This window comes from Opisthorchis viverrini, assembly GCF_000715545.1.
Source record: "Opisthorchis viverrini unplaced genomic scaffold opera_v5_371, whole genome shotgun sequence".
Classification (NCBI taxonomy): domain Eukaryota; kingdom Metazoa; phylum Platyhelminthes; class Trematoda; order Opisthorchiida; family Opisthorchiidae; genus Opisthorchis; species Opisthorchis viverrini.
In genome coordinates, this window is record NW_008752020.1 from 422,789 (window position 1) to 439,038 (window position 16,250).

A 16,250-nucleotide genomic window follows, 5' to 3' on the forward strand; every position below is an offset into this window, starting at 1 on the left:
TGTCAGGCTCCACAGGAACATTACAAACAAACTTGGAGGTGACTAGAAGGGGACTCGGTCTTCGGGCATCCGTCTTAACAGTGGACAACTAATAAAGGTCAGACGTAGCTCAACCGAATGTGTTTATTTCCCCAAGCCAAACCGACATTGGAGGGCACATTTGTGCACCCACCCACACGTTTCTTCCCAGAAACCGATCCCACAGGATACTGACGAGATGAGTCACTCTGTGCCGGAAATATTTCCGGCATGCAAACCTTCGATGCTCCGTCGTGCAGTTTCGGTGAAACAGAGTCGGTAAAATTCTCGCGCTGACCCACCCAAGTAAACTTTTGATTGAAGATCCTCTGTAGATGTTCATTGCTTCCTTGCAAGTACAGTATATCTCCGATTGCGAGCCTGTCCTACCAATGACTCTTGGAAGAGAATGATCTAGTCCCGTGAGCGCAATCGTCTCCCCTTAATGATCGGTGGCAAACTGAGCTGAATCGAGCATCTTGGCTGCAAAATTGGTCAGACCTTTCAACCGCGGGCGAGGTGCGAAAACAGTCGGTCTTGGACTGGCATCAAGAACGCCCTGATGCCTGTTGAAGCCTGAAATCCTGCGTCCAGATCTTGAGGATTCACAATCTCCAAGCACTGCGCACCTATGATGAGGGTTCTAAAGTATGCGGTCGACAGTCTCGTGGACAGTCAACCGGCACTGGCGTTGCTGTGCATTGCTGAAGAACGTTTACTCAGATTAACCATAGATGTGAACCGAAATCTTGGATATGAAAAGTCACAAATGCATAGTCTTCAGAGATCAAATGGAAGTCTGATGAAAAAAATTCACGAAAGGTATAATATATTTTATGAGAAACAAATGGAAAAAACACTATCACGAAGAAATGGGCCGTTCATATCACAGGGTCACTCTTCCTGAGTGTGTAGTAGGATATTCAGCTTTACCGGCTCTGGGACCTGATTGATCAACAGATTACCGTCGTAGCTCACCGAGGCAAAGTACCACGGGTCAACCGGACTCCAGTCGACTGCATAAACGCTCTCCTCGTGCTGTTCCAGTTTTCCAATGGGACCATCAGAAGTCCTGTTTTGGAAAGGGAATACGGTAACTTGTTGCGCACGCATACAGACTAAACCGTCGTTATAGGGTAACAATAATTCAAAGATGGTGTCAGCAGGCTGAAGGTCCACTAGTTTATTATAGAAATCGGTACATATGTATCATGGGGCGAGATGGTTTAAGTGGTTACAGCGCGAATTTACTGATTAGAAGGTTCGTGGTTCGAACCCGATCTCTGCCTCTCGACTTCCCCTGTCTAGGCTTGGGCAACCTGGCAGTATCCTAGCTCTCGTGCAACCTTCGGGTGGCATGGCAGCTAGGCACCGAAAGGGTGCTACAGCTGAACGGTTCACATATGTATCATGGTTCGGATCATCGCCATATGTGGATAGATGAACCAATAGTGTAGAAAATCAAACGACTCAGCAGAAGTAATGGGATAAGAACGGGTGAATGGAGACACTGTGAGTGAGGCATCAATCGACCAACTCGGTCGTTTTGCCCTAACGTAGTTTCGGTGCCTAGCTGCTATGCTACCCGAAGTAGGAACGAGGGATGAGCTATACTGGCAGGTTGTCCAAGCGTAGACAGGAGCAGTCGAAATCCAGAGGTTGGGTGGGAACCTCGGACCTTCTGAACAATAAGTCAGCCTATCTCGCGCTCATACGAAATCGCCTGTTGTCGAGTAATTCCACTCCTGGAGATGACATGGACGAACCTGGTGAACTCATTATCGGACTGTTTACGGTTCCATTGCTCAGTTTGAACCTTATCCAACCTGCGCCTTCTTTTAATGAAAAAATATTACGGCAGCACCGGCCGATCCCTCAGCACAGGAAGAACAAGACCAAAGCAGCATAGATGGTTCATCCGTAGCTAATTTCCGGTTGAACAGTGACCGGGAACTCCTCGTTTGTTAACTCACCTGGAACCCAGCTGAATCTCTCGTTTGTGATGTTTCCAGGTAACTGAATGTGCTGCACCAGGCCGCCTCATGTTTCAGTCGCTACGATGATATTCGAGATATCGCGATACATGTATATATTTGTAATGTACCACTCATTAATTTGCTGATGTCGACACCCCACGACCGGTTTCGCCCTTCTTCGGGCTCATCAGATAGGCGCAGTCCCCGAGTTCTCATCAACCTTATGTTCTACTTGAACCCAAATTGCACTGTTTTCGGGAAATACACTCATTTGCAAACTAATTCGGCTTTTCGAGGAACTCACTTAATGCATGCTTTTGTAAGCAGTGACGGATGACCGACCACAATTTGCTAACAGCCCGCAACAGGTTCTGCCCTGTTTGAGACTGCTCGCATGGACTTGCACGGTCGTGATGCTTAGATAAAAAAATATTCTACCCGAAATTGAGCGAATACGGCTAGGTGATGAGCTCCAGAAAAACGCCAAAACAGCCAGTAGTCTGCCAGTGAATTTGGATCACCGTACCCGTACTACATAGGAAGATAATCCACGGATTTAAAGAATAAAACTCATCACGGTTCTGAAAGAAGATGCGATACCGACATTGTCTACCTCATACATGATAGATATTTCAGCCTAACACCTCTCTGTTAATTCATCCTCTCCGCTTATACCTGTCTGCAATCGAAGTTGACAGAACTCCTGAAGGCGGACTGTCTTCGTCGGAGATCTTGGTAACTGGGGATGGAACCGGCCACAATTTTTTAGTCCGCACAGCCATTCAATCTATCTTACGAAAAACAAAGTCGTCGTTGAATAGAAAGACATTTTTGACATGAAGCACGTATATAATGCCTGCCAGATACAGCTAGGCTCAGTCTACAGGCTCAGAAGCCATTTCTGGCGATGCATATTTTGAACAGAATGCAACGTTTTTCGTGGGGATTTCGTCCTTCAAGTGAAGTCAACCTTTGCTGAACTCCGAGAAGCATTGGACAGCTGTTTTATCCACTTTGGGAATAGTTAGCAGTCTCAAGAAACGCAGAGTTTCGAACCCGCGACCGCCTCAGACGGGATACAGTGCCACTCATCCTTTACTTATGGGATTCATATCACGTGGTCGTACGTGTTGACTGCCTCCTCGAGTGACGACTGCTCAGACGGAAATTTAATTTTGGTGAACTACTTGGAGGATGAAAACTATTAGGCGGAATTCCACACGGATCCCGCTTTACCGCTCGCCTTCAGGTGCTGCTACGGCCGAGCAGTCCCTCGCACGCATAATTGGCCAATAATTCAGGACGCTTGCCGGTCCGGCATCAAGCCGAGATCTGATTGGTCGAAAGTCAGGACCCAACAGCCAATTATGACCCAGCATTGGTCGAATGCCGGTTGCCAATGACGCCAATGACGACAGAATTTCCAGAAATTTATAGCCGCCTACGCTACATATATGAAGCGCTGTACAGCTGTTCCTGACTTCGTTTTGGGCGTTAATATACCTTGTGCACCTTTGGTGGTTGTTTTGACGTGAACGCTAGCTTGGGAGGCTCAGACCGAGAACTAAGCTGAGGAAAATACCGTTACTACAAAAACCCCATCCAAATTCCAAAATCTCCTCACACTAGCAACAATGAAAAGTGTGGTTGGAACTCATACGAATCAGCCCAAAGTGATGAGAAACAAAAAAAACCCACTTTTCTCCTCGGGGGATTTCACCATTCACGCTGTTGCCAGACGAGCCAACCGAACGATGATCGCTGAGCTGTTCACGATCGGAGTTCATATTGTCTGTGGATCGGAATATTGCATCGGAAGAAAAGCTGGCCAAACTGTACATGTAAACGCGACAGTCACTTCCGGCGGAGAGAAGGAGTTGATCTCGTGTTGGATGGTATCGAACACACCAGACCTGCAAGTGACGTAGATGGACACGGATGCGAATCGAGCCAGTAACACAATCCTATAGGCATGCAACTACATGCGACTAGGTGGTGGAGTAAGGGAAATGGTCCAGTCGAGCTGGAAATTCATATGCTCAGTGGAGAAAACGGCGATGAATATGGAGAGTCAAACGTTGCTCGAATAACTTACTTGGATAACTGTATACAATACACGTTGAATATTTTGCGCATACTTCATTGTAAGGAGTCGTTGGTGGAGAAACTCGCACAGTTCCACACAGACGATCAGTTCAGTGTTTCGGTTCCAGCTACCACAGCCTCGTTCAGTGTGGACAGGGCATCGGAGGCGATAGTCCGATAGGACAGCAAGTGAGAGCTGCGCATTGAAGGTGACGCGAGGGCGCCATTGGCTGCGTGGCACAGTAATTTTTGTCAGAACCACTAAACACTGGTTTGTCTCGTCCCGCGGTCATCACCCATGGGACGGCATTTACCAAAGCGAATGAGTTGACTAGTAAGAACTTTCATGCTTCGTTGAGAATGATAGATTCGACTAAATATGAACGGGTGCCTACTAGATCAGATACATACTGTGTTCTCGCTGTTGGGTAGTACGCACATCATAATTGTCGGAGGGGGCGAGATGGCACAGTGGTTACAGTGAGAATTTGCTGATCGGAAGGTACGTGGTTCGAACCAGACCTCTGCCTCTCGACTTCCCCTGTCTCCAGGCATGGGTAACCTGGCGCCATCACAGCCCTCATGCTTCCGCCGGGTGGTACCGAAAGGGTACTACAGCTGAACGACAGTTGTCGAGATTGAAACCAAGCGCGCCAGATAAGTGGGTACAAGGGTAACGACCGACCTCGGAATTTCAGAATTAATTAGTAAACGAAGACTGATAGAACTTTGGCGACAGTCCACCACTGTGCATTTTGCTATGCTTGAGCGTATAGGGATAAAACCCGAGTTTACCATCAAACTGAAGACACTATTGTACACAGGTTGTGCTGAGGTAACCTTAACGGGGGATTTAGTTGAACATCAATTGGCTCTCTATTGTGCGACGTTTTCCAACTCGTCGAAGTATTGTATGGGAGGATTGGTAAAAACTCCCCGACAGCCGATTGATGGTGTCCGTGAATTTGCTATCAATCTGCCATACTACTTGAGTCAGTTCGAACTCTGACCGTTAAAATTGACTGCGTGCGTGAATGAGTCAACATGACTCATCCGATGGAATAACATAAACTTTGTAATGCACTACTGAAAAAGTTGCTGAAAATTCGTCGACAGCCCATGACCGGTTTCGCCCTTCTTGGAGCTCATCAGGTAGACGCAGTCCCCGAGTTTCCGTCAACCTTATGTCTTACGTGAAACCAAATTGCACGAAATTAGCGAAATACACTCAGTTGAAAATATATTTGATTTTGCGAAAGACTCACCTGGAACCCAGCTGAATCTCTCGTTTGTGATGTTTCCTGGCCTGGTGCAACACATTTAGTTGCCTGGAAACATCACAAACAACAGATTCAGCTTGGTTTCAGGTGAGTCTCTCGAAAAACCAAATTAGTTTGCAAATGAGTGTATTTCGCTAATAACATAAACTCTTTGATCATGGCAGGCCTTCATCACATAACTACCATGAAAACAGTGGATAGGACGAAATGTTACCGGGCTACACAGGTCTAGACAGCGGCGACTAAAAAGTTGGGTAGATAAATAAACCAAATTCAATTGAATACAATACAATAAACCGTGTATCATAGACACATTGGTTCCAGCTGTTACCGTTTCGATCACTGGAAAACGGGAGAGTGGGTATACGGTCAGGTCTTGGAGGCGATGAAATGTTCAGTTTGTCCGGGCATTGGAGGGCTATGCATTGGAAGGCGATAGCTTTGATGCACAAGCACCACTGACTGCGCGATTGGGCTATTTCTGCCAATATCATTAACTGCTGGCGATTTGAGCCCCGGGGTCCCCATCCAAGGAGGCGTCAGTTGACCACTCGACTAAGTTTATTGGTTAGTGTTTCCGTACTTCGTTGCCAGGTCATACACTGTCCACCTCTCGGTCACTTCAACTCAGCATAGGGCTGGGCGAAAAGAGCTATGTGAGGCAGGCAGTCTTCTGGCATGCGGAGTACGTCCTAAACAGTGCAACCTATGAAGCGTGAGTAATTCATCTACCGCGGGAGAGTTCCTTCTTCCTAAGACCATCTGGCGTACCTCAGCATCTCTAATCCGACGTTCTCACCAGACCTGACCAGTGCTTCGGGGACACCGATGATCAAACACCGACATTTTCCGTATATACTCTGCGCGTACGGGCCACGTCTCTGATCCCTAAAGCAGTGTGGACCGCACAACCGCAGTGTAAACTCCTCCCTTGACAGATAAACTCACGTCATGTCGGCGCCATAGGCGTCGGAGGTTGGCGAAAGCTGCTCTGACCTTTCCGATTCGAGAGGTAATCTCCAGCCAGTCCATTTGAACTGATACAGCTGCCCAGGTAAACAAATGTATCTACCACGTCGATTGGCTCACCTACAAGCACGAGGTGTGGGTTTGATCTCATCCAGTCTTCTAGGTGTGAAGCGCATGCCAAACCATGCAGCAGAGTTAGTTAGGTTATTTGAAATCGTTTGAATTTTAGGAAGGACGTTCAGTGCACGAAGACGCCGCAAACTGCAATCGCACTTCCCCTCGAAGGGAAGCCACCGAGGAGGGAGAGCGATTTGGCCTCTTTTATATATGATTTTTGACATCAATGTAACAGTTAGAGAAAAATTAAAAGAAGTACCAGAAGTATTCGGCAATGATGTCTCTACAAAATAGTTAGTTGTGCAACCCGACTTTGATCATGGCAGGCCTTCATCACATAACTACCATGAAAACAGTGGATAGGACGAAATGTTACCGGGCTACACAGGTCTAGACAGCGGCGACCAAAAAGTTGGTGAGGTGAACAGCGACTAAGATTACCCCCTTTGGTTCCATCCAGCTTTCGAAGTATCCCAAGTGGAATCTCCATTAGTTCTTGGATTTCAAGAGGTTTATCGGAAATCGATACTGATTAACGATAAAAAACGAAGTCTTGGAGTAGTATGACCAATCTGAAAACAGATGGTGTTTGAGCATCGGTTGTCATCCTAGGCTTAGGTAGCCCCAAGGTCACATTTTCAATATACTTTGCAACGAAAACTTTACTCGAAATTAGAATCAGCGTTCAAGTTGTGCAGTGGTGGACAGATTCTCACCTGAGGACTCTCTTGACTCGTAGCCTAATTTCAATAGCTTTCGAAACATCGCATATTAAAAAAATAGTGCGGTATAAATATTCTACGAAATTGGCAACACAAGGCCTCAAGTTGTGTTCAAAAATGCGAAGCAAACCGACAGAAGTACCGGGTAGTAACAAGCGGGTGTTTAGCATCAGAATTCAAACCACTGTTCAGTAAGGTCAACGAGGTTTTAGGTAAATACACTAATTTGCAAATCAATTTGGTTTTCGCGAGAGACTCAAATGAATCTCTCGTTCATGATAATCTACAACTGAATGTGCTGCACACAGGCCGCCTCATGATTCAGTTGGCACGATATTCGAGATATCGCAGTATATCTTCATGAAGGAAACTACTCACAATGTTGCTGAAAACTCTTCGACAGCCCACGACCGGTTTCGCTCTTCTTGGGGCTCATCAGGTAGGCGCAGTCCCCGAGTTTCCGTCAACCTTATGTTCTGCTTGAACCCAAATTGGACTGTTTTCGAGAAATACACTCATTCGCAAATCAATCAATCAGTATTTGTTGAAATCGATCCAATTTGGGTGCAAGTAGATCATAAGGTTGACGGAAACTCGGGGACTGCGCCCACCTGATGAGCCCCAAGAAGGGCGAAACCCGTCGTAGGCTGTCGAAGAGCAACCTTGTGAGTAGTTTCCTTTATTGAGTCCTCCTGCTTTGTAGATGGCCAGACGCATAGGCTTTCTGAGGAGAAAGTACACTCTTTTGGGGGACGGCCTTGGGCTGTGGAACGACTAAAAGCCCACTGAAATTTGGCGAGAAATGCTCGGCATAGACCCTCGAACACCGATTCTGTGAGCGATGACCCATCTTCACTGGCCCTTGTTGTATACTGCTATATTTGTTTCTAACTGGTTGTGGTGGTAGCGACAAACCTGCATCTGTTGTCAACAGCGTGCAGCAAACAACGCCCAGTCACATTTCTACGGGAAGGCTGTTGTTGGAGTCTGAAAGAAAAGAAAGCGTTTAGCTGTAGCACCCTTCTGGCGCCTAGCTGCCATGCCACCCGAAGGAAGCACGAGGGTTGGGATACTGACAGGTTGCCCAAGCCTAGACAGGGGAAGTCGAGTGGCGGAGGTCGGATTCGAACCACGGACCTTCCGGTCAGTAAATTCGCGCTCTAACCACTTGAGCCATCTCGCCCACCGCTACAGGTTGGTCACAAAAAACTGCATTACTCATTGGATGATTTCCGTGGCAAAAGTAGTCCACCTCAGCAAGAAGCCATGATGGTTTCTCAAGAGGAACAAGTCGACAAATATGTTTACGGAGCTTTCGCTTTGCATCGTTTATTACAGGTTTGAAAACATCTGAGGCTACCAACCTGTTCGGAGATAACGGATGAGAGACTAGGTATCCTCTTTCCCCACACTGGGGAGTCAACGGAGCGGGCAGCTCAAACTTACCCAGTGGGAATGTGCCTGGATGGAGTAGAGAGGTTTCGTTGAAAACTCGGATTCCGCGCGGGATAACGTTTTGTAATCTTTGGTGGCCGAAACGTCCGAGCGGGGTTTCGGCTTTAAGAAGCGTAGATCCCAAAGCCGTATATAACCATCATCCCCTCCAGTGACCAGTAGATTTGGACGGTGTGGATTGAAGTCCAGATCGCGAACACACGGCCAGTGGGCTGCTTCGAGCCAGAAGGAAGGTCTGGCACAGAAAAAAAACACCAAGGACACAGGGTGTAGGAGTGTCGTTCGCCTTCTATTAGCCTCATCTTAGATAGAATTTGGGACTAGAAACTGCACGAGTGGACGGATTTAGAACGTACTTCATCGATCGAATATCCCATCCCAAAACACCAGATTCGAAAGCCACAGCCAACTGTCCGGCCTGTTGATAAGAGGACCAGCGTATAGCGTACGGTGGCGAGGTGATAGCCAAGCGGCCTGCTGAATTGAATGTTTTGTACAAATGTCCCAGGTTGGTTCTCAAGTGGCTTGTGAATATGGCCGACGGGGACTGTGGAAGGCATAACTGGGCACTGGCTGATTCGCGGTAGTCACCCGATCCTGAAGCGGATGGAGCTTGCAAAACAGTAAGGTAGCTTGTGGCCAAATTAGACGAGCTTGACAATCCGGCTTTCGAACTGTTCCAATTATTTGGGAAAGAAAAGAAAAACAAGGTTGTGGGATGAGTCTATCGCATCTTAGGATCCCCACCTGCTGAGATAATGACCCGAGGACAAAAGCATTGACAAATTTATGGAAAAAGGGGTGACAGTAGACGTCAAGCGCGAATCTGGTTGGCACACGCAGTGACATCGAGTATCAACCAATCACACAGCATCATCAACAGTGTAACATCAGTGATCAACACTGATGTTACACAACACAGACGCAAGTGCCCTTTTGAAATGAAAAAATCATTGAATCACACTGATTACGCTAACGTCCACCGGCTCTCTCGAACGTCTACGGCGTCTGAAAGTCCACACACCAGATGGACTGTCAGAAAGGTCGCAGAAGCTGTTGAACATCAAGTAGTCCAAAAGGAGAGCAAAAGTGCTACTGAAACCGAAGGCCCTTTTTTATCTTGGTGTTTGTATACAACAGCAGAAACGTGTTTATCAATGGTCACGTGACCGACCCTGCTGTGCAACACTGGTGCCAAATAAGATAGAAACACGTAGTGCGTTGCATTTCTAGGAAGCCTGCTTTTGTTGGTAGTGTGAGGAAATTTGGGATTTTTGTGCTGATTTCGTCCTGTATGTGAAGCCAATCTATGCTGAAAAGCCGAGAAGCACTGTACAGCTGTTTCACCCTTATTGGGAATTATCGACAGTGCGCATCTCACGAAACTCCGAAGTTTCGAATCCGCGACCTCCTGGCTAGTAGTTTGAACACTTAACCGTTCGGTTACGAGTGGCTGATCAGTGGTTTGTTCAACTCGCACTTGACAGGATATGATATGGCGCCGCTCATCCTTCAATCACGGTCACACGTGTTGACTGGCTCCTCAAGCAACGACTTCTCAGGTAGAAGTTTCACTCATCGGGTGATGGATGGAATTACAGCCATATTACCTTGCTCGAATTTGAGTACCAGTCAATCGGGTGGGCACGACAACAAATTGGTTTCGAATGCTGAGCTTACCTTGTGGTGTCACGTGGTGGACCGACAACACAAGCCAGATCTGCACAAGTCGAGGACGGGTGAGAAGCGATTCTGAAAGGAAAACATCAGGCGAAAGTTGATGGTGTGGAATCGAGATATGGGTACATGACATTTGCTGAAGACATGATCAGAAGCGAAGTGGAGCGTAGCGATAAGTCAGTGGGTCTCCAAGAGTGGTGATGAAAGAATGCAAAATTACCCAAATCAGTGAGAGAAACCAAAGACCACGACACAAACTCCTAATAAGTAACCGAAACAAGAATAGCGCACTGTAGCTCACCGTCGAACACCTGCATACCGGTCAAGTGGAAGTGTGGTGACATATTCCAGTGTATTTGTAGGGTCACCGGTTCTCTCCGTTAGTCCGAGAAACTCACCACTTCCGTCAGCAGCACGAGAGGAGGTATTTGCTGTGCTGGGCAATCGCCACACACGTGCACCACTGCGCAGTTCCGGCTGATCGATACAATCTGTTCAGAGGGAGGGGGGAACATTTAGGGCAAAGTAAATAGAGGTAGATAGGAAATACCGCATAGCGGATCGCAACATGATCGCGTGTTAATAGCTATAACACCCTTTCGGTGCCTAGCTGCCACGCCACCCGAAGGAGGCACGATGGCAGAGGTTGCCCAAGCCTAGACATTTGGTTAAGGTGTCCACTTAATAAACGGAAGGTGTGTGGTTCGAGCCGAACTCCGGAATCTCGACTGTCCCTGTCTAGACTTAGGCAACCTGACGTAGTTGACAGCTATGCACCGAAAAGGGTGTCACAGAGGGGCGACTATTGTAGACCTGATAGTAATTTTCGCACTATCACAACGTAGTTGTGATGCATCCTATCAGGAAGGTCAGCTTCCTGAAAGCAACCACTGAATGCCCGAAATCTACTGAATCTCCGCTAGATGTTGATCAGACAGACAACGCCCCCGCAATATGCGGCACGTCACAGCCTCGTACCAAAGTCAGACCGTGTGCGTCAGCATTGGACTAAGTTCGGACAGTGTCCTTCGCACTCGCATGTTCGGAATATAGTTGTTGTGTTCCCTTCTGTGGGTCCTTTTTCTCCGGCACTAGGCACTGCAGCGAATCAGCAGCAGATATAACACATCCATACAGCTGAGGACCGTTCCAGAGACAAACAAGTGTCCAATGAAGCCGTATATTCGGTTATCGGAACCAGAGTCATGACGACGGGACGGTTGATAGTGTGTAATAACTGAGTCACCGTCATTGGGTGTATTAGTTTGCCCATGTTCGTGCATCGCATGATCAGTTTGAGCGTGAGATGCCGTGAATCCACCGTGTGCGGATGATAGAGAAAACAAACGATCTAGAAATGAAGCGTCTATTACCTATGACTGGAAGGCATCCCTTATAGACACACAGGACCAGTCTCGGTCTCGAATGTGCCGTCTATCAAGGAGAGTAGGCTTGAGTACACTTCCTTTCGACCTAGTGGCCTCTTCTTGCGAGAGCAGCAGTACATGGACATGCTCTAGATACTCGCGAAATGCACGACAGCTTGGCTTTAATGGGAGTTCCACCCTTGTTGGGGCTCAAGTCGAAATCGGTGTTGAGGGAAACTCGGGGACCACGCCTAAATAATGACCACCAGGAATGATGAAACCGGTTGTGGGCAGCCAAACACTTTTCGGCAACCATACGAGTAGCTAGCTACCTTCAAGAAAATTTTGAACACAGATGAGTTATCAATCAATCGAGAAGAGTTTGGAACCGAGTGAGAAGTCATTGTTTCAGGAGGACTCGGTAAATAATCGGTACCTTTTGACGTTTCGCTTTTGAGACCAAAGCTTCGCCAGGCCAAATGAGCAGGTTACCAAATTGGCCAATTTTAGGACAGACGGAGAATGAGTGAGACCACCATTCCTGGGGGTCATCAGTTAGGCGCAGTCTGCGAGTTTCCGTCAGCGCTGACTTCCACTTAAGCTGCAACAGGGGTGAAATCGGTCGTGGATCGTCAAGCAGTTTCCGGAAAGCTTATGGCGTAAGGCAACAGTCTCATGGCCGATCGCCTATCAGCATAAAAACCTGGTTACTGACAAGCACAACTGGACGAATAGTCACCTAATGACTCTGACGAGACTATCGGTCAAACAGTGGCCTATTTGTCTAAATTTGAAGCCTATAGAGTCTGGTTTAAACGAACCACAGATTGTGCCGTGCCACTCTTGGATTCCCATTTCGACACTTCGCTCGCTGATACTGACCTGACATTTGTCCGAGTGGGTCAGCGTGGCACTACCACACGGGAAGAAGTCCTATCGCTTATGGACCCAGCGCATTCAAGACATTTCCACACGCGTGGAGTCCTGCCTCTCGGTGCCCTCTTCAGCAAGCCCATCGTGTACCGGCCAACAGAAAGCAGATCCACCGAGCCAACTACGCTACCATCTAGATTTCATACTACTAAAGATGGGATTTGCCCGATGGGTTGTGGAAGGATCTACACCTACCTGTGGACACACGGCAGCACTGGAAATAAGTGCTTTCTGTTCCAAAATATGTAGACAGCCGCCAAGTCGTGCAGTGCTACCGTCCAACTGGAGTTTGATAGAGCGGAAGTCGGCTGTAGGATGCGTTTATCATGGGTAATTTATCCCCAAGTCTGGAAAACTTCACGCCCAGGATGTTCCACCCGTTCAACAGTAATGCCCTCATTGGATATTTCAACTTACTCTTATTACCTGAAGGTTGTCCACCACATGTGTCGGGCTCGCATTATCCTAGTTCCAAAGGTTCCAAATCCAACTTCACCGGACCGACTGCGACCGATCTCCATCTCACCCATTCTTGTTTGACGCTTTCATCAGGTGCTTTCTAATTGCTGGGGGCGAGATGGACCAAATGGTTAGAGCGCGAATTTACTCACGGGAAGGTCCGTGGTTCGACCCGGCCTTCCGCCCCTCAATTCCCCTGTCTAGGCTTGGGCGACCGGGCGGTATCCCAGCCCTCGTGCCTCCTTCGTGTGGCATGGCAGCTAGACACCGAAAGGGTGCTACAGCTGAACAATTTTTTCATTGCTGGAGCCGTATACTGCAACTGCGCTCACTCCAGTTTGCATTTCTACATCAAGACGGCTATGCAAAGTTACATCATTGTTACACGCCATGCTTCGTCACTTTCCAGTGACCGCTGCTAAACTCAACTTGGCGTTTGTCGATACCTCGAAAGGTTTCGCATTATACAATTGTCAGATCTGCCGTTTGGAGTGTTTGGTGCACCGTCAACTCTAGCTCGATATATTTCACACTCGTAGGAAAATTCTGCAGCAGTTTTCCCCAATTCCGAGGTTCACTGACACAGAGATTCGGGGCAGGGAGATCCACTCTCCTCAATGTTTTTCATCATGGGGATGGATAAGGCCCTGAAACTGTCGACGCCGCAACAAGGATACAGATTCCACGATGGCTTGGTACGTGTTTTTGTTTCTGCTGACGACCGGGTAGTGTGTGCAGAGAATTAGGAGGAGCTGCGGTTCACCAGCCGATTATCATTTCATATTGAGCGATCTGCTTTCCTTAGTTCGCCAAGGCTGTTGCTGGATTGAAACTTTCTAAGGTCGTTCAGCTGTAGCACCATTTCGGTGCCCAACTGCCAATCACCCGAAGGAAGCACGAGGGCTGGGATACTGACAGGTTGCCCAAACCTAGACGGGGGAAGTCGAGAGGTAGGGGTAAAACCACGGACCTTCCGGCCAGTAAATTCGCGCTCTAACCACTTGGTCCATCTCGCCCCACAGTTAGCGACTTGTGTTTGCTCGCCATTTCGGGCTCTCTACGTACCTGCGACACTTTTATGCGCAGTGCATGGCATCGAATGTCCCCTCTAGTCATTGACTTTTATGCCTGACCCAGTATGACGGACATTATTTTTCACCTGATTTGCGAGTCCTGACTGTGCTGGGGCTTACTGCGCCATAAAGAGCATTTAGCATTGTTTGTCCTTTCTTCAGCTGCTGATCTTTACACGTATGTTCCCATACCAAGTCATCCTGTCAGAATGGAACAATTGGTGGAGCGCCTTCCAATGGAACACTCCACTTGTTTAGTCCAATATTTTCCACATCCATCTGTTGTAACTTGCTGAACGGTAGTGCAACTCTGTATCGGTCCCTTGGTTTCCTGCTTCACCCACTATGGTATATCAAAAGGCACGGTAGCTCTACACAGCCCCTTATGGAGACAAAGGAAAATTATTACAACTGTATTTATAAGGTAGTCACAGTGTGTTCCACAAGGTCGTGCCAGAACCTCCGTGAGGGGGCGAGAAGCATCGAGTCACAGGTGCTTGACTCGGATTGGCTGGCATTCTGACCAATCAGGGCGTGCCTTCGTTTGGCCCGTGTTCTGCACGTGACACATCCGTCCAAATGATGTGCTGTTCGGTTATTAGGGACGACTGGCCACCGAACACCATCGACCGAATTTATTTTTCATATTTGTGACCATGTTCTCCAAAAATAAAAAAATAACAGTAGCAATAGTACCAACTATATGTTGGCCTGCAAACAATCGATAATGTTGAAAATAACTCACACGCAGAATAGGTGGATACAACCCAATCTGGTTGGGCAGCCAGTGCAGTCAAGTCGATGACTTCCCCATCTGGGTGGGCAAACGTTTGCTTGGTAACGTGAGTTGGCTGACTACCGTCTGATTCAAGCAACGTCACCAGCGTCAACTGGAAGAAATGCAAAGCGAGAGAACGACGAAATCATATTCAGTCTTTAATTCACACTACATCCAGGTATCCAGGCTATTGGCTCGACTGTGCAAAGCTGTACCCAAGAACAAAAGGTTGGAATTTCAGAAGCCGAACTCGAGATAGTTCACTGGATAGGGCGCAAAGTTGCTGGCCGAAAGGCTCGGGGTTCGAACTCAACTCTAGCATATCCAGTGCTCCCGTCTACGGCTCGGTAACGTGGCAGTATAACGGTCCTCATCCTCCCGTCGGTTGGTATGACAGTTAGGAACCGAAAAAAAGAATTACAACTGAACTATTTTAGACGTTACGGTACCTCCGAAAAGCGGCATGCTTAGTAGTCCCGCAATCAGGTGAGCTGCAAATGGACGAACTTTCTCAATTCCGAAAACAGGAAGCATTCACTGCTTTTCAGAAAGTACACAGCTTCATGAACGGCCTACATAACTGCCGAGTGGACATAACCAGTCAGTCTGAAATGCGACTACCTGGCTCTGGTCTTAGACGACTGAGGGGCCCAGACATAGACACTGAAGAATTCCTCGAAGAGCTCTTCGCACACGACCACGCACAAGATAGAACCAAGCACAGCATAGACAAAACAGTGATTTGGGGCCAACTATGAAAGCTGTTACCAGCAAACTCAGCAGTGCCGGTTACTAAAGTTCCCTTGGATTGAAGCACTTAGACGGGATACATGAATGGTTAGGGAAGGTGGCAGGCATGACCCAATGGCGTGGATGTACTTTGTATTTGGGCTGTTGTCCTCAGTACACAGCTTCCCCTCCCGATCCCCCAACGGAAATTTCACTGACACTCGCATAATGACATTGTAATTATGTTAGCTCCCTCCTCCAGCACGTATCTATCCGAAATTGCCTTGCCAGGACACCGGCGAACGAAACTTTGGCACCCAGACTTGCTGAGTTTATGAGACAACTGAGCCTGCGATGGTGTAAGAGGTGACATTCCGTGACCTTTGTTGTGCACACCCAAACTGACCAGAATGTCTTAGCCCACTGAGCGAGTCGAGGTGTTTTGAGCTCCTAATGGTGCTAGAAGTTACTTTTATTGGTCAACGTCGTGTGGACGAAGTCAAGTTACATCATCATCATCATCATCAATGACAGCAACATCAGTGTTGGCACTGATGCTTCACTGCCGTACAACCATAAAGTTCGTTTAGTTATATATATATATATATA

The 16,250-nt window shown here is 47.7% G+C and overlaps 2 protein-coding genes across 2 annotated transcripts in view; one reads left to right on the forward strand and one right to left on the reverse strand.

The window, feature by feature from the left end:
• Positions 1-7,531, forward strand: part of T265_10398 (hypothetical protein) — a gene marked incomplete at both ends in the record, with an annotated part of 42,201 nt that extends 34,670 nt beyond the window's left edge. The window contains 4 exons of the mRNA XM_009176762.1: positions 1,172-1,199; positions 5,404-5,446; positions 5,669-5,756; positions 7,380-7,531. Of these exons, the coding sequence (XP_009175026.1) occupies positions 1,172-1,199; positions 5,404-5,446; positions 5,669-5,756; positions 7,380-7,531 (311 nt within the window). The remainder of the gene's footprint in view (positions 1-1,171; positions 1,200-5,403; positions 5,447-5,668; positions 5,757-7,379) is intronic.
• The window catches only part of T265_10400 (hypothetical protein), a gene marked incomplete at both ends in the record, with an annotated part of 18,040 nt that continues 2,622 nt past the window's right edge, over positions 833-16,250 (reverse strand). Inside the window, 7 exons of the mRNA XM_009176764.1 lie at positions 833-1,090; positions 3,693-3,907; positions 8,614-8,857; positions 8,979-9,296; positions 10,303-10,374; positions 10,604-10,793; positions 14,880-15,024. Coding sequence (XP_009175028.1) covers positions 913-1,090; positions 3,693-3,907; positions 8,614-8,857; positions 8,979-9,296; positions 10,303-10,374; positions 10,604-10,793; positions 14,880-15,024 — 1,362 coding nt within the window. The remainder of the gene's footprint in view (positions 1,091-3,692; positions 3,908-8,613; positions 8,858-8,978; positions 9,297-10,302; positions 10,375-10,603; positions 10,794-14,879; positions 15,025-16,250) is intronic.